This window comes from Erinaceus europaeus, chromosome X (genome assembly GCF_950295315.1).
Source record: "Erinaceus europaeus chromosome X, mEriEur2.1, whole genome shotgun sequence".
NCBI classification, from domain to species: domain Eukaryota; kingdom Metazoa; phylum Chordata; class Mammalia; order Eulipotyphla; family Erinaceidae; genus Erinaceus; species Erinaceus europaeus.
The window spans coordinates 104,172,413-104,199,592 of record NC_080185.1 but is presented as its reverse complement, the minus strand read 5'-3'; the positions used below and the strand labels follow the sequence as shown (position 1 = coordinate 104,199,592).

The 27,180-nt window shown below is 38.3% G+C and overlaps 1 protein-coding gene across 7 annotated transcripts in view; it reads right to left on the bottom strand.

Annotated features, from left to right (window-relative positions):
* Window positions 1–27,180, bottom strand: part of DMD (dystrophin) — a 2,449,111-nt gene that overhangs the window by 1,521,893 nt on the left and 900,038 nt on the right. For all 7 annotated transcript variants that reach the window (XM_060182733.1, XM_060182732.1, XM_060182735.1 and 4 more), the window contains 2 exons: window positions 22,001–22,124; window positions 1,708–1,795 (listed from right to left, as the gene is read on the bottom strand). In XM_060182733.1, coding sequence (XP_060038716.1) covers window positions 1,708–1,795; window positions 22,001–22,124 — 212 coding nt within the window. The remainder of the gene's footprint in view (window positions 1–1,707; window positions 1,796–22,000; window positions 22,125–27,180) is intronic.

Below are 27,180 nucleotides of genomic sequence, written 5' to 3'. Positions count from 1 at the left end.
ATTAAATACTACTGATAGAATCTAACACTCAGGGAATGGTGCTTTAGAGATGTGCCTTTTCTCTGTATTCAGATAATAACAATTTTTATTTAAACATTCCAGCAATGTAAATGTCTTCAGAATCTAAATTAACATGGCATAAATTACAATTATAAATTGAAAGGAAAGCACAGTTTCATACAGACAAGATCACTACCACAAGGAAGAATGTTTTTAACATAATCCCATCAGGGAATCGTGGTGTGAAGACTTGATAGTTTATGAGAAGTACAATGGAAAACTGATAACGTAGTCTCTGGCAGGCCTAACTATGCGATTACTTGGTAGACTATATAAACTTATGTACTATGAGCATGCTACTGTCAAACTCTGAGCAGCAACATACGTCCATAAAGTGATCTTTTCAATTTGCATTGTTCACATGTCGACTTAATTTTATCCCAGTCCTCAGCTGTCATGTGTACTTTTTATACCTAGCCAAATAAAGATATGGAACTCATTAGGACACAAATCAGGGGGCTGGGCAGCAGCACAGAGGGTTAAGTGCACATGGTGCGATGCACAAGGAGACAGGTTTCAGGTGTCTATCTTTCTCTCCCCCTCTGTCTTCCCCTCCTCTTTCCATTTCTCTCTGTCCTATCCAACAACAATGAACAATAATAATAACATTAACAGTTATAAAAAACAAAGGGAAAAATAGCCTCCAGGAGCAGTGGATTTGAAGAGCAGGCACCAAGCCCCAGCAATAACCCTGGAGGCAGAAAAAAAAAAAAAGGACACAAATTGATAGCGCATGAAAATCACTTAACTGTTTCATGCCTACATTACAATCAAGGGGGGGGGATCATATCTGTGATCTATACACCAGAAAACTGGGGGGGGGCGGGGAGCTGATATATAAATCAAAATAATTTGCTGGGAATGATCAGGATATTCTTGTCAGTATAGAATTTGAAGAAAAAAAACTCTTGTTTTTAAATCAAGTTAAATCTGATTTTACTAAGACATAACTGGAAGCAGATATAGTAGCATTGGCAATGTCAATGAGAAAGAAGTTTTCTTTACAATTAATTCCAGTAATATATGTTGTCCAGCTCGGCAGCAATAATTAGCAAGGACAGAATTTTATTATTTAAAAAGAATAAAAAGCTTCATTGGCTATGAAATGTAACCTTGGAGTCCAACTTAAAAAATAATAAATTCTTTGGGGAGATATTTTAAATGAATGAAGAAATGATAGATATGACAAAATGTCAAATATATTATTAGAAATCAAATATGGAGATGAAGATATTCACAGTATATTTAGTTATTTTGGAAAATCTATTACAGGAAGCATTTAAAATCTAATTATAATCACTTTACATATATTATTTGATTGCTTACATATCCAGTTCATTTCTGAAAATTTTTTTTTCTGAAATTATTTGGACAAATGCTAGTAGAATTCACATTCTTCCCTCTGGACACAGACTAAAAATATATTCCACCACTTCCCATTTTCTTCTACTGGACAGCAAGTTTTTTTTTCTATGACTTGCTATAGAAAATAATTTAAAAATAATAGTTAAAAATAACTCACAAACTCACTTGAATTTAAATTTGCATTCTGGAAGTAGTTGTCTGATAAAATTCAGCTGATAAATATGAACCTATGTGTTTACCAAATCCCTAAGAAGATTATATAAATCAACTCTGTGTAATTACCATTCACCATCTGTTCCACCAGGGCCTGAGCTGATCGGATGGCGTCTTGCAGTTTTCTGAACTTCTCGGCTTTTTCTCGCTCTATGACCTGCACATGAGAGCAAAGGTGAGTATTTCAATGCAGCACTTGTGAAGCTACACAGCAATTATAACTTCTAGTAGCCTTTTATATCTTAAGGCACTCATGCTGTCAGCCTACCGGTGAATCTAAAATATATTTCCCCAAGTTTCATGGCACCAGAAGCATCAAAATATCAAGTAGTGCAGAAGCCAACTCCATTCTGAAGAGACACTAAATTTAATAGCAAAACTTCTACTTTTATCTGGGTTTGACTACAGATTAATCTCAGTTGCCATACGACTTCAAAACAAAAATGAAATTATAATGTCCAACTATAAACAAAAGATAATGGGCAGATAATTGTAATAGAATGAATCCCCCCAGCGCCCAAGTTATCACTGCTGTTCAGTAGCTGAATAATTCCACTGCTGGGTGAAAAACAGATTCAGATATATCAGGGAAGAGAGATTGAAGACACACCAGCAGCACTCTACCACGTGTGAAGGTTGCCCCTTGTAGGCACTTACACATAGTTGCAGAGGACTAAAATGCTAGGTCCTCAACCATATTATTGTGTGTGCTCAACTGGTCAAAACACCTCCCAGCACCAAATAATTGAATTTTAAACACACAATACTAAGGTACAATGTAGAATGACAACCCTATTACCTTACAGTCTTGTAAACCATTATACAAGTTTTAAGGATAAATAAAAAAGTAATAAAAGAATACTGCTCATTAAAAAAGGAGAAATGCTGCATAAAAAATCAAATCAAATATACGGTGAGTGTATACATTGAGAAATACTATAATGGCATCAACAGTTTAGAAAAAACATCAAATATATTTATTTATATAACAGACTGAGGGTTTTTTTCACTATAAAATTGGTGACAGCACCCCCCACACACACACACACACACAAACCAATTTCAAGGAAAAACAGAATTGGTTTCAATAGATTTTCTAAAACCATTGATTGAATTCTGAAATGTCCAGTTAACTTCTAAGCAACACAAACTTGTTTGAAAAAAATAACATTAATCATCCAAGCTGTAGAATTAATAATGTTTTCCACATGACAATTCATTGTAAAACTTGATGTAATAGCTTTGTGTCATTCAACAGCCACATGCATTGAAAAGCTAAGCTTTTACATGACATATGACCTAAAATATCACAACTAAAATAGAAATCCAGCTGGGACTCATTTAATATACATGAAGGACACCACTCCTGTGACAAAGTAACTGTTATAAGGACTGAAAACTGAGTTTGTCGCAGGTTAGTTAATGACTCAAATGTTCACTTGTGGATGGAGACACTGATACAAATATCTAAATGAGTAATAAGGGTAGGAGAGGGCAGGTGAGATACACACATACACTGTAATCACAGTCACTGGGACATGCTGCAAGCATGGAAATACTCTGTATCACCTCTGTCCAATATCCTTATGACAAAATTCATATGTAAATATAGAGAACTTAACAGTTAAAATGGAACAATTGTGATTAGGAGTCAAATTTTCACTTAATATTGGAAAAGTCACCATTTCTGAAGTAATCTGCTGTAATCATGCAGTGCAGTCAGACTCCTTCTATTGGCAACAAACAACAAAAGGAAGCCATAGATGCATGCTCATTAAGTATGTAGGCACAGAAATAGATGGAGGTAGATATTACATTCTAAGGGATAGCTTCATAGAAATATACAGTAAGCGAGCTATTCTAAACTACTTCCCAAGCACATCAAATGATGGGCTTATGTTTACAATATAATTAACACATCAGACGTCTTAGTTTCAATAATAATAATAATAATGGCAATGATAACCAGCATCATTACTGGTAAAATTGTACAAATTCTGATATTCTGGCAGAATTCTGGCAAAAAGTTTTCTAAAACAGCAAAGCGAACACAGGAGAACTCAGATTTTACTTTTTTCCATTAGGGCCTCCAATTCAAAGGCTAACTACAAGTGAAAAGATAAGTTGTGATTTATTTCTGATCAAGTTTTATGAACTACTGAGTTCAAGTTCACGAGCACAAAACACTGAAGGAATTGATAGTAAATAGAATAGACTGCTAAGAAAGATGATGATAATAAAAATGTTAACAATTTAGTGGGACAAGTGAAATAAATACTATCTGAAGGAATCCTTTTCAAGTGATTAGAGCCTACCTGGAAAACAAGTATTTCCCATTATATTGTGAAAGGCAACGAATGAAAACTCAGGTTCATCTCATCAATCAGAGAACTTCATGGATGAGAAATATATTTCAGTATGCTGGACTTTACTTTAAAACTGCAGTACACACACTGTGATGTTTGTGACTTACCTGCTCTCAGGATCCCATGCCAGTTAGCAGGTGAAACTGCAGGGTTATCTTCAAAGCAGTTTCACACAGGCATTACTGTGTGATTAACGCACACAAAGAAAGTTCTACCTTGAGAATTGAACTGAGAAATCCTCAAAAAATAAAGTAGCCACAATATGAAATTAAAGCTAAGGGTATTGGTGGAATTTAGCTCTTTACCACTGACATTCTTGTTATGGGTATACTATCAGGTGCATTAAAAAAAACTTTGTTTCTCATTCACTGAAATGCACATAAAATTTCTACAAAGATTAGATCACAGCAGGCAGGAAAAAAATGGAGTCTCTGTAATTGTAGGGTATTCATAACTGTCAAAAACCATAGTGGGATTTGTGGTGCTTCAAATTTTTCTACATCAGAGAAAAAAGAAACAATAAATTATATATTCTAAAGCAGCTAGAAAAATAACTGAGCTTATAGAACACAATACATACAGGACTGAGGGTCCAGGTTTGATTCCTAGTACTGAGTGTATCTGAGGCAGACTGCCATCTCTATCTTCCTCTTAAGTGAAATTCTCTCCCCCCTCTCTCTCTTCCTCCCTCATATAATATAGATTAAAATTGGCTTTTAATACCACTAAATTATCTGAGGTTATTTTTTGGAGAGCCCTAAGAATCTAGGGGTAGGAGAACGTCCCCCTCACAGTTCATAGCTTTCTTTATTTTTTTTAATTGTGGTGTTCATGGTTTACAGTATAGACTTTAACACATAAGCACAACCTCTGTTGTTCCCTTGATAGGTGTCCAGGAGACACAACAGGACCCCAATTTCCTTTCATGCTGTCCCTCCCCTATCTCACCCCAGACTCCTTTGCGTTGCTGCAATACACCACATCCAGTTCCCTGTTTTCTACCACTATTATTTCTTCCTATGTTCCAATTAAAAGTGTGACCATTCGGCAATGGACTAATAGTCTTTCTCCTTCTGGCTTGACTCACTCAACACCTTGCCTTCAAGTTCTGTCCACACTATTGCAAAGAAAATGACCTCATCATTTTTAACAGTTGCATAGTAGTCCATTGTGTATATGTATCACAATGTCCTTAGCCACTCATCCGCTCTTTCAGTATCTGTGTAGCTTCTAAATTTGGACTGTTACAAACTGCACTGCTATGAAAATTGCTATACATAGAATTTTTCAGATAGGTGTTTTTGTTTCCCTGGGTAAAACCCTAGGAGAGGGTGCATTCCCACCAGAACATGACATTTTTTTAAAAAATAAAATTTAGTACATAACATTCTAACAGGTATGAAGTGATATCTCACTATTATTTTTATTTGCATTTCTCTATCAAAGACTTAGAACACATTTTCATGTTTGTTGGTCCTTTTGATCTCCACTTTGGAGAAGATGCTGCCCATGCCCCCCCTCATTTTTTTCTTTTTTAAAAAATGCCTCAACTCTAACAATAACAGAAAATAATGGTGACAAATTAAACATCCTAGAGCTACCCATTCCTGTAAGAGTGTTTTTTTTTATCTTCACTGAGACTTTACTCCCTTTTAAACAAGAAATGATAGAAAGAATAGAATCAGAAACCCATGACACAGTTTTCCTAAGTGATGAAAAGAAATTATCAATGGCCATTGAAATGCCATGATTCTAATCTCTTCATTGTGGCATCTAATGGAACAATCAATTAGCACTAATAACAGAAAAACACAGTCATAAGTGTCTCTGAGGTAAAATTTCAGCTTACATGTGATGTTTTGCTGATCACATTACTCCAGTAATTGTAACATAAATAAAAATAAGCACTATTACGCTGGTAAACCAATAGTCCCTCCAGGAGGAAAGGAAAATGATGCAGAAAATAACTGTAGACTATTAGATGACTGGCTTAACTAGGCAGCTCACCACCCCATCAACATAAAGTGTATATATATTTACATGTATCTTACCAAAGTCTGTGAAATTGAAAAAGGCATCATTACCCCACGCTATGTTATACAAGAGTAATGTGAACATCAGTAAGTGAGAGATACAAAATCACAAAAGAAAGGTTGACATCCAATATTAGAATCTAAACACCTGTTGGCAAATTCATCTCTTTTCAAAACATATTCCACTGCTCTGAAGAACATTTCAGTGTAAGTAATCAAACAGAACTGAACAAATCCAACTAAAAATGACAGTACGTGTGACAGTCTGGTGTGGGTAAGAATGATAATCAAAATAATTAGCCATCATGCAGCAAGGACTCAGCATAGTAGAATGAACTTGGGGGTCACTGACAATGGGCAATGACCCACTACATGGACATTGGTCTGCAAAAAATAGTATTTGGGGGGGTCGGGCGGTAGCGCAGTGGGTTAAGTGCATGTGGCTCAAAGCGCAGGGACCAGCATAAGGAACCCGGTTCCAGCCCCCGGCTCCCCACCTGCAGGGGGGTCTCTTCACAGGCGGTGAGCAGGTCTGCAGGTGTCTATCTTTCTCTCCCCCTCTCTGTCTTCCCCTCCTCTCTCGATTTCTCTCTCTCCTATCCAACAATGAATGGTATCAACAACAACAATAATAACCACAACAAGGTTACAACAACAAGGGCAACAAAGGGGAGGAAATGGCCTCCATGAGCAGTGGATTCATGGTGCAGGCACTGAGCCCCAGCAATAATCCTGGAGGGGCGCACGTGCGCGCGTGCACACGCACACGCACACGCGCGCGCACAAACACACACACACAGTATTTGATGGTCTCCCTGTATTTGTCACTAGATTATATCTGAGCAAGTATATCTGAGCAAGATTCATTGATAACATTTTAAAGAGGAATGATGATCTATGACTACCTAGTGTTCCTAGCAGTAGTAGACTCAAAAATTCAAATGTCCAATAGCAGAAGAATGGGTAAGAAAGTAGAATATTGCTCATCTATAAGAAATGAAGAACTCTTCTCTTTTGCTACATCATGAATAGAAATGGAAGGAGATTTATTCCGTGAGACAAGAAAGGAGAAGAATAAATACCAGAAGACCTCACTCATAGGTGGGGCTTAAAGAAAAAAAAAGAAGGGGGGACTGGGGAGAGTTAGACTTGCTGTGATCAACTGCAACAGAGTCAAGGACTGTGACGTGGTTGGATGTTGAGGAGGACGAAAGAAAACAGAGGGCAAGGCTCAGGGTGGAAGAGAAAGACTTTACTGGGATGTGGGAGTGATGCACAGAGAACTATTCCATGTTAATAATGCACTATACTCATGTTGCAACTACCCTCCTGTAAATGATTACTTCTCAAGTAATGTCAAAACTTAAAAAAAAAATGGAATATGACTCCAACCTGACTTCACTGGACAGATGACCTCACCAATGCATCCTGGAACCCCACCTCTCCAGACCACCCACCCACCATATGTTGTCCTCAGAGAGAGGACAACCTATGTCTAGGAATTTTGTTTTTTTACATAAGATTTGATGTAATCACTTTTTTATGGAAATGTGTGACACTTTTAGACTCTCAGGCCAAATTTGAGATTACCAGAAAGGAAAGGGTCGAGAGGACTGGTCAAGTTACTAATGCATATACAGATGGCAAGCTGTAATGATCCACCCCCCCCTGAAACACATAAACTGTAATAATGCACCAACATGGACAATTATGACTGAATAAAAAATAAAGCAACTTAGGACTGGGGAGAGAGCATAATGATTATGCAAAATACTCTCATGCCTTTGGTTCTGAGATTCCGATGTCCCAGGTTCACTCCCCAGCGCCAACATACGCCAAAGCTGAGCAGTGTTCCTCTTTCTCTCTCATTCCCATTCCCATTCCCATTCCCATTATCTTTCTCCTCTCCCTCTCCCTCTCCCTCTCTCTCTCCCTCCCTCCCTCTTTCTCTGTATCTTCCACTCTTTCCTCAATAAATATTTTAAAAACAAACTGAAAACAATGAAAATAAATTTAAAATCAGTAATTTTCAAAAGGACTACCTTCTCAAAAGACATGCATCAAAATTACAATAGAAAACAATACTAATCTCAAAACTAAAATCAAAGTCTAGAGAAATACGATTTTGATAAAACGAGAGTGTACAGCCTTTATTTTAGTTACTTATTTTATATTGCCACCAGGATTATTGCTAGGGCTAGGTGCCAGCACTACAATTGCACTGCTCCTTTGCTTTTTTTGTTTGTTTGTTTGTTTTTACTAGCTAGGACAGAGAGACAGTAAGACAGCACAGGAAGATAAGGAGAGAGAAAGATACCTGCAGACCTGCTTTGCCACTCATAAAGCAGACCTCTTGCAGATGGGGAACTAGAGCTCCAACCTGGGTCCTTATGCTTGGTATTATGTGTGCGTGAGCAGGTGCGCCACTGCACGGACCTCCTCACTTACTTTTTAAACAGAACACAACTATACTCTGGCATATGTTGGTGCTGAGGATCAACTCTACTACCTCTTGCATACCAGCCCTGTGTGCAACCACCACCTTATCTCCTTGGTCCTACACACATTCATTTTAAAGAAATGGGTATCACAAAGGAGAAAACTTGACCTACTGCAAGTCCACCTGGTTTATTACAAAACAGGGAAAACAAGGTCTTCGAAATGATTTGCTTACTCAGTTCCAACCTATTTACAGTGTTGTAAGATGACAATGATACTATTAACTTATACATCTGAAAGCATTCAATAGCCCCATGTAACTCGAGTTTATCAGCAAAAATTGATTCAGAAAAGCGAGCTTTGGGGAAGTAATTCCTTTTTTGGAACCATGAGCTTCTCAAACTATACCTTCATTTTACCTCAAGGGCGGCTTAAAATCAATATACTTAGCTACTTCGTCCTCATCTCCCTGGCATCTGCATTGAGTGTGCCCTAGTACTTCACCTTTACTTCTATGAAATGATAATTTTATGTCAACCTTTGCTCTCTGATGAGATATCCTAAGCAAAGTAGAAAGAGGAAGTCAGTTATGAGAGGTGAGCTCTGCTCTCGCTGTCAGTAAAAGCCCAAGCAGTATTCATGATTACACTTAATCTTAACCTGCTATATGTGTCTGACCCATCTCCTACTAACAGAATCTGAGCATTATCACTGGGGCTTAATGCCTGCAAGAACAATACACCCGACACACAGACATCCCCCCCCCTTGTTTCTATCTTTACTGACAGATACAATGAGAGGGAGGGGAGGGAGAGAGAGGAGTAGGAATGAACTTAAAAAATCAAACCTGGGGCCCTGAGCATTGCAACTAGCATGTGCAATCTACCAGGAGCACTACTGTCTCATCTCTTAAGTCACACTGCGCATACACACACACAATTCCCAGCACTCAATTATCTTCTATTTTGGTCTACAGCATTCATCAATAACTTTTTACTTAATTGGTACCAGGTTTATTCCTAGAGCTCAATGCCAACACAAGGAATCTACCACTGTTGAGGCAATTTTTTCCTTTTCTTTTTTTTTTTTTTGTTTCTATTTTGTTTGATAGGACAGTGAGAAAATGAGAAAAACAAGTGAGACAGAGAGGGTAAGAGAAAACCATGGCCTTTGCAAGTGGTAACTGACTCCTGCTCTAAACCAAGTGTGTCACCAGTAGGCCCTCATCAATAACACTCTGCATTGGACATCTTCAGTGTGGTGGATTTTGCTCTTTCTCACTGATATTTAAACTACATAAGGGCAATTATTGTCAGGTAGGTCTTTCAATAATCACTAGTAACTAGATCATTGCCCTGTAATAACAGACACATACTATGAGGACTACTATGCTGTCTCCATATAGATAATTTTAGTTTCTCCTACCTTAAGCACAGTAAAAATTCTCAGTGAAATTGTACACACATAATAAGCCATGGTACCCTCTATCTAAGGTGGACCGAGAATCAACTAATGGGGATGGGTTTCTAGTATAGTAAAATAAAACCTGAAAACAGATTGGGAGTTGAACACACTATTCTTCTAACATGACTTCTATGAAGTCCTGATAAAAGAAGTCAACAGTTACCCAAAGAGCGTACAAAGATCAGCATATACAATATACTAAGCCAAAAAATAAAAAAGGGGGACTATGAAATCAGCATACTAGTTATACAAAAAGACTTTAGTGCCTCAGGTGCCAAGTCCCCAGGTTCAATCCCACTATCACCTAAAGCAGAGCTGCTCAGTGCACTGGGGGGGTGGTGATAAATATGGTCTTACTTTGGTTGAGGAAGAAAATGGGAAAACAGAGAGTAGTAAACAACTTGGTGCTCACAACACTGAACATTAGATGACGGAAAACTAGAATATTTTTTAAAAGTTAGGAAGAACTTAAACTCCTGACAAGGAGAATTTAATATTCTACCAAACAAAATTTCAAATGAACCTGTTTTACATCTGCACCAAGATATTTTGGACTCGGTGAATATAAAGGAAAGAAAATCAGATGGCTAGAAAGGAATGGACTTAACAAAAGGAAAGGAAATACTGAATCAATAGGATGGTCCACAAAAGAACACTGATCTCATAGCGGGAATTGAAGCAAACATTGCCATGATTTGAATGCTTGCTGGGGAGAGTAAAATGTGAAACAGATACAGAACAAGACTGAAGGGAATGTTTCTTGGCAATCGCACTAACCAGGATTACTTGGACTCAGCAGCAGATAAGCAAGCATTCCCAACGGACTCATAAAAAGGACCATATTTCTAAAGGCCTGATGGGGTTGTTCTTATATATTCAGATGTTCAAATGTTCCTGCTATGCTGATATGTACTGTTGTCACTAGAAAATGAGTGTAACAAGAGTCTGCTGAGCTCAGAAATGTGGGGCTATGAATCTTCTAAGCCATTTCTCTATTTCCTTTGTCCCTTCAGATTCCTACATCTTCTATGGCTCTAATATGTTTGATAGATCAACAGGTTGGAAGAGATAAATAGATACAGACTGACAGACAAGGATAAAGTCTTATACACATGTCTGTGCACATAGACACTATAATTCCATCTTAAAAATATTAATATTTGGATGAGGGGATAACATAACGTTTATGCAAAACACTGTCATGCCTGAGACTGTGAGATGCCAGGTTCAATCCCAGGCATCTCCATAAACCAGAACTGAGCAACACTTCACTCTTCTCTCTCTCTCTCTCTCTGGTTTTTTAGAAAGTGAGAGAGAAAAAACCTTTCTCTCTGTCTCACATTACAAATTAATAAATAATACATATTTACAAACATCTTCACAGCTTTTCAAGAAAAATGTACACAAATTTCTGAATTTAGTCAAAGGCTTATTAATATCTATTTTAATTCTGAAAAATAAAAAACACTGATATTTTGGATGGGAGTGCAGATGATCATGATGAATGAAATAAGTAAAAGTGTTAAAGACAACTACTGGAAGGTCTCGCTCACATGCGGAATATAGATGACTTACAAAAATGGCACTGGAAAAAAACAAACTGTTTCTCAGACTTTGTAAAAACATGGTGGCTAAGAGGAAGGGTGCATAGCAGCTTTGGTGGTTGGTGCAGTAAATAGTACAGAGACATATATAAGCATGGAATGGTCTCTCTAAAATCTTAAAATTCTCTAAACCAGTGATCAGCTCTATGAGAAGCACATTACTAATAAACAACACTCAGAAATCCTCAGAAAGTGAGGCACGCTAAAATGTATAACCTCAAGGAAAATGAAAGCCAATCTAATTATATGCACAAAATGAAGCAATTTCAAATTCGGTTAAGTAAAGTATGCAGAAAAAGGGAAGTTTACTAATTCTTTAATAAGTTGATGAAAAGCACTTTATGACCTCTCTTCCTCCTTTATCAGCATCTCTTAAAAGCCTCCTCTTTCAATGACATCTTCTCTAATTAATACGTCCCAGACTCCCCAGAGGTCTCCCCTGACTTTAGAAGCAATTAATTTTCTATTCACTTAATATTCTATAATGAAGTTTTGTCCTTTGACAGAAAATGTAATTTATTCACTCAAATGTTTATTCAGAAGTTCTTATATCCTGCATATTTGAAGTGGAACTTGTTGAAAATGTTCCCACAGAGTTAAAAAGGAAAGAAAAAAAATCACCAATTCATATGGCCAAACTTTAACACCAATTCATATGGCCAAACGTTAACGTTACTTGTGACTAGTGATAGGCCCTATTTTAGGCACTGGGATACTAAACTCCCAGGTAAGCTGGAGCACAACAACTAAACACAAACAATGCACATCTTGTTCCATTCCCTAATGTCACAAGATCAATTAACTAATGTAACAGCGACTAGAAGGAAGTGAATAAAATGGAAAATTAGACCATGGAAGCACAAGGACCAATGGGAGCCCAATCTATCTTTCAACAAACAAAACTGACTTATCACAAAAGATATTGCATGGCATCCCATGGGGGTTTGCCTCAAATAGGATTACAAGTATTTTTTCTATTTTTTTATTGAAGGGGTTCATTCTTTACAGTGCAATCATTAACGTGTGCATACAATTTCATTACGTAATAGACCCCCAACATAATGTTTTAAGGAACTGGGTTTCTGTGAGGTGATGAGGACAGTGAAAGAAGAGAGGCATTCCACAGAATTAGATAATGGGAGAAAGTAGAGAAAGGAATTTATATATTGTATCCTTTTCATTTGAAAAATGTTGAAAGACAAGAGAGAGAGACAGAGACAGAGACAGAGAGAAGGAGGTAAACTTGCAGCACTCCACCACTGCTGACAGTCAAACCTGGGTCTTCACACTTGGTTAACTTCTATGCTCTACCAGGTGCAACACTGCCCAGCTCTTAGTGGAGGCAATTCTAAAACTGGGCATCATAGTCATTTTAATTAAAATGGTACAATGAAGGTAGAGAGGTTAAAGCTATGATTAGTAAAGGAACTTAATCTAGCATCTTACTGACAATGGGGGTTATTCATCCTCTGGACTAACACAGAAAATACTGGAGTGTATTGCAGACACTACCAGGGACAGATAAGAAATTGTACCCAGGTGTCAGCAACTGTATTATAAATCATTAACCCTCCAAAAATGATAATTGAAAATAAAATGTTAATTTTAATATTTCTTTCTCACAATGGTTATCGATACGCCTCCATGCCAGCATTATTCTAACACTGGCAGTGGACTCTTTGTTCAAATAGAGGGTAGAAACACTGAAAGAATGGGATACTCTCCATTGTTACCAGTCATCTCTTATCAGGATCAACAAAACAGATCCCTTTTAGGACCCCCCCCCCATTGGACCTTTCCCTCAACTTGGATCAACAATGGTAGAGAATGTTCCATCCTCCAAAGAGAATATGGACAACATACTCTATGCTACAGGAAGATGGGTCGATATTGGGATATTGGGGCAGCCTGGAATGTTCCTACACATGACCACAGAATGTGAGCTCAGATCTACAGGGATGCAGAGGTCACATAGGGGCCCCAGATCAGATCAAATCAATGGGGTTTAGAGTCAACGATATTTATACACCCTTCCCATATTAGGGAGCTACTCTCTTCCCTGATCCAGCTTTCTGGTCCTTTTTCCAGCCATCACATCATTCCCCAGGTAATAATAATTTGGATCCACCTGCGTATCAGATTTCAGGCTCAGAGGGGGGGGGACTAGTATAGCCATAGAACCTTTGGAATATAACTAAAACATGCCTACTAGCTGTCTACAAAATGGAGGACCCCCCAACTCTTCATCTGCACTATTCCAGCCTTTAGGTTCATGATTCGTCAACAATTTGTTTGGCTTTGTATGTTAACTCTCTTTTCAGCCACCAGGTTCCAGATGCTTGCATGATGCCAACCAGACTTCTCTGGACCATCAACGCCACCAATGTGTCCTGGAGCTCTGCTTCCCCAGAGCCCCACCCCACTAGGGAAAGAGAGAGGCAGGCTAGGAATATGGATCAACCTGTCAACACCCATGTTCAGCAGGGAAGCAATTACAGAAGCCAGACCTTCCACCTTCTTCATCCCACAATGACCCTTGATCCATACTCCCAGAGAGATAAAGAATAGGAAAGCTATCAGGGGAGGGGATGGGATATGGTTAGGTGGTGGTAATTGTGTGGAGCTGTACCCCTATAATCCTATGGTTTTGTAAATGTTTCCTTTTTATAACGAAAATTAAATTAAAAAAGAGATAGTGAGGAAGAGAGACAGAATAAGAGATGTCACAGCACAGCACCACCACTCATGAGCTTTCCCAAAGCAGATTCCCCTATGCGTTAGTCAGGGACTCGAACCCAGGTCCCTGGGAATGACAAAATGCTCAACTAGATGAATAATCTCCTAGCCCCAGAAAATACTGATTTGTTGAGTATTTATACACAACTACAAAATTGTTAGCATCTTAGTAGTTCAAAATCATGAAGCGACCTTGTCTAATACTGGCATTACCAATACTTATTGTTCATGTTCAACAGCAGAATGCCACAGACAAAATGCAAATGCTAGTGCAACATACAGAAGCGCCAAGCAGTGCCTTAACTTCTAGGTATAACCAGCTGTGTGTTTCCTTTGTCAACCTAACCTAATAAACACGGGTTCAACAAGGTAATATTTGGATATAACAAGCTCACTTTGGTAAAAAATTATGTGAAAACTTCTAAATAAAATGACTTAAGTGGCAGGGAAGATCAGAAAGGGACGGTCACCTAAAACAGAAGCAAGTCACAATATCGCCTTTGACTAGGGGGATACTGGTGAAAATTGAGGGAATCAGACAGTTTCAAGAACTGTTATGGAAGTGAGATTAATTGAACTGTCAAACAAAGGACTTCAGAATGCTGAGGAAAACCCATGACATAGTTCGTGTTTAGGTTTCTGGATGAGACTGTAGGGACAGGGAAAGGAAAGGAAAAGCAGAAAGGTGAACTATGTAGATAATGACTTTAACTTTCTGAGCAACCGATTCGATTAAAGTTGTCTACTAGACCATTAGAAATATTTCTCAGGGCTTCTCTAGAGAGACATGAGACCAATATGTATGTTTCAGGGTTATAAAAAATAGATAAAATTTGTGAGAATGAGGTAGGACAGAATATTGGCAAAAATATTCATTTGAAAAATAGATGAACCAAATGGCTAGAAATGCAAGGACCAAGTAAAATCAGTAGATGGTGACAGCCTGTAAGCCAAGGAAGAAAACAATACACAGGAATTAGCACCCACTAGCCAAAGTTCCCAAACTTCCACAAATGAAGGCTGAAAAGAAGTATAAGCAGGAATCTAGTGGACTGTAGGGAAGCTGTTTTAACCAAAATAGGAGGTAAGGTAAACCCTGATGAAAGCTGGCAAAAGTTGGGGAGATCTGAACAAATAAAAACATGAAATACCTGTTGAGAAAAACTGAAGAGAAAGTAAATCCACCACAAATGTATGGAAAGCTCAAGAATGAGCTTTGGAGAATCTGTTAAAGAATGGAGTCCAGAGGTTGTGCACCTAGTTAAGTGCATATAGTACTTAAGCTTAAGAAGCTTAAGGGGGAGTGTTCCACAAGCAGCAAAGCATATTCTCAGGTAACTGTCCTAGTGCTGGCACCTAGCCCAGAGGAGAGAGGGGGAGAGAGAGGGAGAGAGAGAGAGAGAGAGAGAGAGAGAGAGAGAAGGAGAGAGCGAGAGAGAGGAGAGGAGAGGAGAGGAGAGGAGAGGAGAGGAGAGGAGAGGTAGCCAGAGGAAGAGGAGAAGGAGGAGGAGGGGAAGGAGTAGGAAGAGGAGGAGAGGAGGAGGAGAGGGAGGAGGGGAGGAGGGGAGGAGGGGTGGGGTAGGGGAGGAGTGAGGAGGTAGAGGAAAAAGGGAGTGGAACGGGTGGGGGGGAGGGGGGAAAGGGAGGGGGTGGGCAGGGGTGGGATAGAGACATGGGAAGGAGGGAGGAAGGACAGCCTATGCAATGGTAAATTGACAATAGCTATACAATAGAGGAGAGAGGAGGAGAATGGGAATCTTGGAAGTAGCAGTGTAGACTATGGGAACTGAGAGTATTTCGGATTAAGACACAACCTGAGTGGACAAAACTGTGAACCTGGTAGCAGCCTAGACAATAAGATTATAATGAAATGGTGAATGCTAGGTATTTGCTGGGCATAGAATTCATGTGAAAAGCTAAGGCTGGAAATGCACACATCTAAATTTGTAATAGTGCCTCAGAAATAAGACAACTATCAATTCTACAGGAGTATGAGTATGAAAGCCAGGGGTGCTCATGGTATTAAGAATAAAATCACTTTTCACTTATGAATGAACTGAGTATGCAGGATACTAATGGGAAGGCTAAAGAGTTTGTCTTTACTGGGTCATATGGAAGGTCCATGTCCAGCCTTGTGAGAGTTCTCCAACCTCTATGGAGAGCTGTCTGGAGAACTCTCACAAGGCTAAACATGGACCTTCCATATGACCCAATAATTCCTCTCCTAGGAATATACCCCAAAGACTCCATAACACCCAACCAAAAAGGTATTTGTACACCTATCTTCATAGCAGCACAATTCATAATAGCTAAAACCTAGAAGCAAACCAGGTGCCTAACATCAGATGAGTGGCTGAGAAAGCTGTGGTATATATACACAATGGAATACTATGCAGCTATTAAGAACAATGAACCCACCTTATTGAGCCATTTTGGATAGAGCTAGAAGGAATTATGTTAAGTGAGCTAAGTCAGAAAGACAAAAATGACTATGGGATGATCCCACTCATAAACAGAGTTGAGAAAGAAGAACAGAAAGGGAAAGCAAGATTTGACTGAATTTGGAATAGGGCACCAAAGTAAAAACCCTGGGTTGAGGGTGATGGTAGATGTTCAGCTTCACGGGGCAGGGGTGGGGGTGGGGATTAGACAGTCTTTTGGTGGTCGAACGGTGTTTATGTACACTCCTATTAATTTGTAGTCATATAAATAACTATTTAATATGAGAAGGGAAAAATTGATTGACTGACTCCTCTCAAACTTTTTAATGCACAGACCATAGGCTGAGTCTTTGATATACTGACTCTCTTAAAAGCTTAGACCAGGTAGAACAGAAGCAACTGGCTGCACAATTACATACAAATAATGTCAAAGGACATAGATTATGGTGATGTTGTGTATGATACAACAAATCCTAACAAAAGGATATATCAAAGTTCACCAAATAATTATTACCAAATAATGTGATTATAGCAATAACTATTATTGTCTTCTTAAACCCTAAGACAACAGGAACCTCCCGCTTCCTCTATAGAGCCTATATTTCCCCCAGTCCTGGAACCTCTAGGGTGAGGCTCACTTTCCTGCATGCTTCTCTCAATTCATACCAAATGATATTACATCCACCAATCCCAGCCTAGTCAAAGCAATGAGTACCACCTCAGCATGCTTCACTTCAGACTATGTCCAGCGACGTCAGGCACAGAATGTCAACCCTTTAGTCTCATTACTCAGGTGAGACCTTTCCTTTCATAGGATTCTCTAACTCCATTCCAGGTGGTTCACTTCATAACAAAGTCCTAAAACCTAGATATAGACCAGGTGAGATAGGACATATGTTCACATGTATCCATAAATTAGGGCAAAGTATATAACTGAAAGCAAAAGTACACAATAATCTGCAGTGAGTCAGTATAAAGTTCATAATGAAAGTGTCTACTTAGACTTACCCTCCTCACCTACTTCCTATTATACTTCCCTCACTCACTCCCAAGCTGCCGTTGTCAAAGCAAGGACTGCAAAAGCTGAATAAGGGCAAGGGACTGGCACACTTTAATGATGACTCTTTAGTCACTATCAGGCCATCCCAGCATCTGGGGCCCTATTTGGGGAGACCTGAGATTCCCAAACAGACATGATGCACCTAGACCTCCAAAAAATCCTTCTCTCCATTGTTACTGATCATCTCTATAAGGAACAGCAAAATAGACCCTTTGCGGGCCCTCATAGGACCTTTCCCTCAACTTGGATCAACAAGGCAGAGAATGTTCGATCCTCCGAAGGGAGGTTGAACAATGTAGTCTATGTTACACCTGAAGAAGATGGGTCATGATATTGAGACAGCTTGGAACATTCCTATTCATGACCACAAAATGTGAGTTCAGATCTACAGGGATGCAGAGGTCACATAGGCTCCTAAGCTGAATATGGGCCCCAGATCACATCAAATCGATGGGATTTACAGTCACTATCTATACACCTTTCCCATATTTGGGAGCTACTCTTTTCCATGACTCAGCTCTCTGGTCCATTTTCCAGCTATGCCATCATCTTCCCAGACAATAACTAGGGTCCACCTGCATATCAGATTTTAGGCTATATCAGATTTTAGGCTCGGGGGGGGGGGGAAGAAAGAAAAAATAACTAGTATATCCAGAGGCCCTTTGGGCCTATAACTAAAATATGGCTACTAACAATCTACAAAATGGAGGACCCCCCAACTCTTCATCTGCACTATTCCAGCCTTTAGGTTCATGATTCGTCAACAATTTGTTTGGCTTTGTATGTTAACTCTCTTTTCAGCCACCAGGTTCCAGATGCTAGCATGATGCCGACCAGAGTTCCCTGGACAGACAACCCCACCAATGTGTCCTGGAGCTCTGCTTCCCCAGAGCCCCACCCCACTAGGGAAAGAGAGAGGCAGGCTGGGAATATGGATCAACCTGTCAACACCCATGTTCAGCAGGGAAGCAATTACAGAAGCCAGACCTTCCACCTTCTTCATCCCACAATGACCCTTGATCCATACTCCCAGAGGGATAAAGAATAGGAAAGCTATCAGAGGAGGGGATGGGATATGGAGCTCTGGTGGTGGGAATTGTGTGGAGTTGTACCCCTCTTATCCTGTGTTTTTTGTTGGTGTTTCCTTTTTTATAAATAAAATTTAAAATGAAAAAAAAGAGTTTGTCTTTGAAGAGGGCTTCAGTGGCCATTGGAAGGAAGTGTGGGACAACACAGTCTTATTAGAAGAAAAAAATTCAGGAGGCTACAGAGATGAAGATATGAGAAAAATGAAGATGAACAAAGCTATCCATATTCAAAGTGGTTGACACATAAGGAAAATGCAGGAATGACTGGCCATATGCCTTCCAAAAAAATAACTTGTTTAAAGAAGATTTAGTATGAGTGCAAGCAAATAGTTTCTACAAAGAGCCCAAGCTCTTCTGGGAATTAATAAGAGGCTTTTATCAAAACCCCGTACTACATACACACGGATTCTCAGTCACCAGATGACTTTACAATGAATAAAAGTTGTTTGGTGGTTCTGGTGTTAAATGTGATATCCTTTTGTATTTTTGAATATATATATATATATATAAATGAGATACACACATGAAGGAAGGGAGGGAGGGAGAGAGAGAGGGAGGGAAGGAGGGAGGGAGGAAGGAAGGGAGGAAGAGAGGGAGGGAGGGGGGCAGAGAGAGAGAGAGAGAGGGAGGGAAGGAGAGAAGGAAGGGAGGGAGAGAGGAAAGGGGGAGGGGGAAAGAGAGAGAGAGACAGAGACACTAAAAAACAACTAGGTCAGAAAGGCCAGTCCAGTGGACAGTCATTAACAGTTGTTTTTCAGGAATCATATGAAATAAGTAAGTCCCTAGACCTTACCTTTTACATAAATTATGATAAAAATGTTGACGTCCCTGGTAATAATAAAAGAGGGTGAACTTAAACCATTTTTAATGTATGCCAAACATATTGAGTATCATTCATGTTCATGAGATAGATCCCTATGTGTTCCAAATAACTTGTATAAAGTGACAGGTCAAGAAGTAATAAAATTTAATGTATGCCTTAACTGAACATACATCATCATTACTATTTATTACTCTGAAGAATTATATATATATATATCTCCTGAAGGAAATGTCTAAGTAAATCATTTCATGTACAACTTTAGTAGGCAATTAAGAATGGTGCTCTTATTTCAGAATATGAGACTACAAGTTGATAAAGGTGACTCATGAGGCATCAGAAAAATCACTCAAATAATGTACTTTTCACTACTTTCAGCCTGTCACTACTGACATTATAGAGGCAAACCAAATTACTTGTAGGTAGCACAATACAAACAAGAAATTATTGCATTCCTGGTGGTGAAAAGCTAGAGGTCAATTTTTCTGCTTAATCAAAGCTGTTTTAACATACAGAAATGGGATGTCTGATAAGTTGACTGCATATATACATTTGGAAAAGCTTTAAATTAGCTAGTAAAACATGTGCCCAAGGCAGTTCATTTGTTCAGTAGTAAAAAAGGCCACTTGAACTTGGAGATGCAATTAAGGTACTTCTTTCTCCAAGGAAATCATTACAGAATTTACCTCAAAAAATCCTAGCAAGGAAGATAGCTTCAAGTTGGAAAAACTTGCTAGCTATCTACTATGTTCATTATTCTGCTTATTTCGATAACTGAGACCATAATATGACCATAGTTTTGCTTTACTGATACATGTTACCATAGTCTGTCATTTATAGGAGCGTTTATCCCCTTTAAGCAGCATCAACTATAAATTTCTCCTAGAAAATCTGTTTTCCTCTTCTGCAGTTCCAACCTCAGAGGAAGTAGGAATTTGTACCTAAGGCCATTCTGTATTTCTAACACCAAATATAATTAATAATTTTTGAAATGGAAATCTCCTAAGATAAAATAGGAATAATACACAAGTTAGGCAGCTCTATAGATGAAATTAGTTGACAACTGGGATATTTGTTTCTTGTGTCTGCACACTGTAGAATATTTACTCTGACTGTTAGAAATTCTCTTATAAAGTAGTTCCAATTATATGCACCAAACAGATGTTTATGCTGTCTAAATTGAAAAATCAAAGCACTTATAATGTCCATGAAGATGAAGCAGTTCATATTAAATGAATTATAAAACTCCCTATTGTCAAGGACAAAATTGTAATGAATCAGTAGAGGATAAAGACAGTGAATCATCCCTTACAATAAATATCGAAAAAACTTAGAATCATCAATTATGGTAATGTAATACATAAATATATGGAAAATGCAAATCTATTTTGTGACAAACGTTAATAACTATAAAGAATAACTCTGAAGACAATGAGAGTATAAGTAGGGGCCCAAATATATTATTTATACGAATCTATTATATTATTTTTTGTGAGCAATAGAGAATACACCAAGCACCTCACATGCTCTAAGCAGTACCCATTGCCCGTTTTTTATTACTCATATATACATATAGCGACAAGAAGACAAGACAGGCAGATAGAGACAAGGAACTCAACCTCAACATCACTCTACATTCCAAAGAGAGTCCATGTTGCTGTCCATTGTACTGTCATGTAGTGCAATGGATCACACTCCTAGAACACCTGTCTTTCTCTTCCAAAGTTCCAACCTCAGAGGACAATTAGTGCATACTCAATTGCAATACTCATACGCAAACTCAAGCTGAATTTCTAAAAATAAAACATAATTTATAATTTTTGAACTGGAAATCTCCAAAGATTAAATAAAAACACTATAGAGGTAAGACAGCCTATAGGTAAAATTAGTTGGCTATTGCAACACATCACATACAAAATCGGTGTGCTCTACCAAATGAACATTTTCTTTACCCTTCTCTTCTTTACCTGTTATGTAAACTTCTTAAAGTAAATTTCTACCTCATGGAAACAGAACAATATTTGCAGGAAAATCAACATGATTGATGCAATAAAATTCGTACAGATAAATAATGTGAAAGCTCATGAAAATCATTCTGGTTCACTTAATGGCAGTACCATGAAAGGTTTCTTTTTTTTTATTTTAAGTTAGTCTCTTGTTATACTTGACACCTAAAATATATTCCAAAGACATATTTAAAAAGCATTATGCCATATTTCTTCAATTGTTTTGATGTTAATATAATTACAGAATACAAAGCAAAACTTATAAATGGCAAGCTCAGAAAGTACTTCTAAAAAATTAAACCTACGTTGACTTTTTCTTTAAGGTCTGAGAAGTTGCCTTCCTTTCGGTAGATTGCAAACTCAGGACTCTGCAACACAGCTTCGGAACGAGTAATCCAGCTATGTAGTTCAGTCATATCGACATCCAATCTAAGACAGGAAAGAATAAAGATCATTACTTTTGATTATGATTTACTTCTATGGGGGGGACTCTCTCCACATTTATCATTCTCCTCCCAATCTGAGATTCCTGCCTGATGTTCCTATCGCTGTTAATAGCACTACTCTTTTCCTAGGCATGAAGGCTCAAATATGGCATTAGCTTTGATTTAGAATCTTATGATCAAGGAGGTCATTGCATTCATCTCTGTGTAGCAATCACCTCTAGAGAATCTACTATATGACATTAGTCTCTGCTAAAATGTCAGCACTGGTTAAAAAAGTATTATCTCACAAGGTACCTCTTATACTTTCAGGGAAGTATGTATAACAAACAAACAAACAAACAAACAAAAAACCTTTAAGGCACATCTGAGGAAATTACATAGTGCATAAAAGGACTGTATTTACAAGCATGAGGTCTCCTTTCAATCCCCAGCATCACATGTGCCTGAAAGTTGTTCTTGCTGTCTTTCACTAATATGTGAATAAAACTTTAAAAATAGCAAATTCAGAAGGTGGTTCCCATTAAAACACAGTGTAGTGATCACAGGGACATAAGATTCAGCCATGAGGGATACTATGGTACATTGACTGGAAGCAAGTGGAGTCACAATCAGCAGTTTGGAGTGTTTGACATTTACAACTTACCTGTAAGAATAAATATTCTGAGAATGCAGGTATCATATAAGAATTCTAAAGCTATTTTTGTGAAAGTTCTATATAGTCATGTGAAAATATCTACCATGAGAAAGAATATGAGGCACCATGCATAGATATATAAGGTTGTCTCTAACGTTGTGAACTATCTCAAAATTCAGCTGAATACAAGCCAATGAGTGCTCCAGTACATAACACTCAGAGCTACAAAACTACGCTTAAAAACAATACCTGATTTTCCAGATCTCTATATTTCTGAGTAAGCTTTTATGCTGCCATATAAATAAAATCATCCTCTCTTTTGTTTTCAAATACTGTTTCATTATAGACATATATGCAACTAATGGAAATAGAGTATTGATTCCAAATAACTACGGGGAGTTATAAAAACCTAATTTGATTATTTATTCAAGGAAACAGACACAAAATATATAAATTGACATAAAAATCAGTGACTCACTGAATTTTGATAAGAAATATGTGATGCAGAATAAAAAAAATACAAGAAGTAAGGACTTCCCTTTAAACTCCATGTTCCAACATCACCAGGCAAGCATTCAAACATAGGCACTAGTTCTTGGCATATACAAGAATATACCTGATGTTTAACTTGTCCTATACTTAGCTGCATTAGAGGATAGTGTATGATTTACCATTATTGTGTTTGGATTAACATTTGACTCTTCAAGGGTTTCTATCAGTAGGAAATACGGATATGCCAAAATCTGACACTGGACTTAAATTGTTCAAGGAGCTCTAAAAACACATCTGTATATATATTTTAAAATATCTAAGGGAACTACAACTTTAGGTCTGACAGATCAAAACCATTTGGCAGTATCTAAAATACAGAGATTTCCAGAGACCACTAAAGGGCAAAAATCATAATGAGGTCAAGTATTACTGTAGATGCTAACCACTGGATTTTCATAAAAAAAACTCCCAACTAACCTGATAATAATAATACCTATTGCTATTTTAAACTCTTTCTAAGACTACAAGAAACCTTTCCCATTCTCCTTAAGATCTTCATTTCTCCTAGTCCTGAAACCTCTATGACGATGCCCATACTTCTAGATGTTTCTTCTCTCTGATGCCTTACCAACATACTACAACTGTTGGCCTTAACTAAACCACTGCGACTAGTGTGGCCACCCATGTTAGGCTGCAACTGAATTCTTACTGAGGAGTGAAGCCAGAGAAACCAAGCCTGAGATGCCAACCTCTCGACTCCTGAAATCTGGTGAGATCTTCCCTGACACATGAGACCTCCTAGTTCCACTTTAGATAACACATTGTCTAATAAACTTACAGATACTAGATATAGGACAAGGTTTAGTGTATTGGGTATATGAGTACATGTATCTATAAGCAAGGGGCAATTATATAACTGGAAGTGAAAGTGTTTAAAGTCATCTGTGGTTAGACTTAGATTTAATAAGCCTGAAATTATAGTAGAGGTGCCTAAGGAAGGCATCATAAAGTCTCTAATTGATCAGCCTTAGACCAAATTAGCTTGGCAATCTAGCAGAAAGACCTAATGTAGAAAGACCCCAAAAACCTAATTCTGGCTGGGTACAACTGGGAGAAAGTCTAAAGTCCTCAGATAAAGAAAGGACTAGCAGAGCTAGATAAGGGCAAGAGATGGGCTCTCTTAATACTGCCCCTTTATGAGTAATACTAGACCAACCACCACCTGGGGCACTAGTCTGGGAATCCTTGGATTCCCCACACAAATAGGCCTAGACCTCTAATGGAACCTTTTCACCACCACACTGATCACTTTCATCAGGAACATAATCATAAACACTCTTGAGGGCCTCTCCAGAACCTTGCTGTCACCATAAAGCAGCAATAGTAGGGACTGCAACAGTCTCTGAAGGGAGGCTGTGGCATCCTGCCCTGCCCCTCAAGGAAGACTGGTCCTGAAGTGAGTGCAGTCTGCAATGTTCCCATCTGTGACCAGGAACTGTGAGCTCAGACCAATCTCAGAGAATCAGAGGTATATAGGTTCCTGTGATATATGGGTATACCTGTGATATATGGGTACACACACGCACACACACACACACACACACACACACACACACACACACACACACACACACACACACACACACACACACACACCCTGGGTCAGTTAAATCAGATGAAGTTAATTTTATCCATTATTTTTTTTCCACCAATGGGAGCTTTTCTCTGCCCTAATCCAAATTCCCAGCCTTTCTCTCTATTCTGACACCATCTCCTCAGACAATATTTTAGTACAACTCCATGTTAGCTATGAAACTCAAGCAAAAACTACAATATTTGTGGACCCCTAGGAATCTGCCTAAAATAAACTTACTAGCTTCTTTCCACCCTAAGATCCCTATTCTCATCTGCTCTGTTCCTACTTAGTGTTTCCTTTTTATTAACACATTTGTCTTGCTTTAGATCTTTGCCATCTTTCAGCCACCAAGTAGCAGACACTATCATGATTCCATGGGCAGATGACCTAATCAATGTGTCTTGGAACTTCACCTGATTTCCCTGGGCAGATGACCTAACCAATGTGTCTTGGAACTTCACCTCTGCAGAGCCCTAGCCCAGTACAGAAAGACAGAAACAGGCTGGGGGTATAGATCGATCTGCCAATACCCAAGTCCAGCAGAGAAGCAATTACAGGGGCCTCATGGTGGCGCACTTAGTTGAAAGCACTTATTACTTATTACAATGCCTAAGGACTCAGGTTCAAACTTCCAGAGTCGTGTAGCAGTTCTGCAGGTGTCTCTCTCTCTCCTTCTCTATCTTCCCCTTTATCTCAATTTCTGGCTGTCGCTATACAATAAATAAATAAAGATAATGATAGGGAGAAAATGACTAGAAAACGTTGAACTTCAACTCCATAAGGACAGAGGGGGGGGAGGAAAAAGGGAGAGATATTTGTATATAGTTATACATGTATGCATGACTTGGAAAGGCAGAGAAGATGGGACCTTGAAAAATGGACAAATATATACAAATATAGATGGATAGTTGTTGAAATAATAGTTAGCCCATATCTGCAACCTTGGGAGGACTGCTGTAGCTTAAAATGGAGGGATTGAGGATCCAGAACTCTAGCAGAGGGAATGACACATAGTTGTACTCATTATCTTGTAGTTCTGCAAATTAATATGAAGTCACTATAAAAAATAATAAAAAGAAAATATGGATATGCAAGAATATAACAGTGACAATTGTTCTCTTACCAAAACAATTTGAAATGATGCAAAATACAATGCAAAGGATGCCATGACTTCCATGTTAGACTTTCAAGACACACTGAAAGAAATTAAGCTAAAATATTGGGAACTTAGTCACATAAAATATCACTAAGCCAATTTTCCACTACCAAACATTTATAAATCACTTTCCTGAACTCAAATTATAGAATTTAGAGTAATGTAAGACTGTTTCATACCAGCTTCAGGCTACTGTTTTAATATTAAACTAACAACATTCCAAAACTGAGCGCTTCCCCGAAACACTGTTTTGTTGTGGTTCTAAAACTGCGAGTGGTGAATTACTGTTGCTCTCAGTTTCTTTAAAAAGATGGAGACTCGGCAAAATTAACGGAAGTGATTTCAGTCTATTAGCAGCATAGGGAAGGGATTTCATAAATCCTGTTCGCCATGATATTTTCACCGCAAAGTCTAGTTCATCATAATATAGAAGGCTTGACTGATCAATGTTCCAAGCCGACACTTAAGGAACAAAGGCCCTAACACAGGAGCTTCTAGTTCTTCAAAAAAAATTAATACAATCATCACTAGTGATTTGTAATGTGATTTATAAAATTATAAAATTGTAAATTATGAAATTACACTTCTATGCCATACCTACAACTCAAGATATATCTCCACTGCCTCACAATGATAAGAGCTATAGTTCTCACATATGCCAAGAGATAGTTTAGCTACTTCTCTATTTTTATCTTTTAGTTTTTTAATTATCTTCATTTATTGGATAGAGACATCCAGATGTGGTGGAGGTAAGGGGAGACAGAGGCAGGGAGAGAGAGAGAGAGAGACACCTGCAGCATTCCTTCATCACTCACAAAGATTTTCCCCTGCAGGTGGGGACTGGGGGCTCAAACCTGGGTTCTTGAGCATTGCAACACGTGTGCTCAAGCAGGTGAGTCACTATTCAGCCCTTCAATTTTTCTCTTTTCCTTTGGCATATTTTTGTGTTTCATTTTTTTTTATATTGCAAATACAAGGAGAATTGTTCAGTAGCTGCATCTTACCTTATTTATTGGGTCTGACACTCTTAAGTTCTATCCTTTTGTTTTCAGAGAAATCTTTTCCTAACTGCAGTATTACAGTATGCCAATAATTTTTAATTCAAAGATGGATTGTAAATA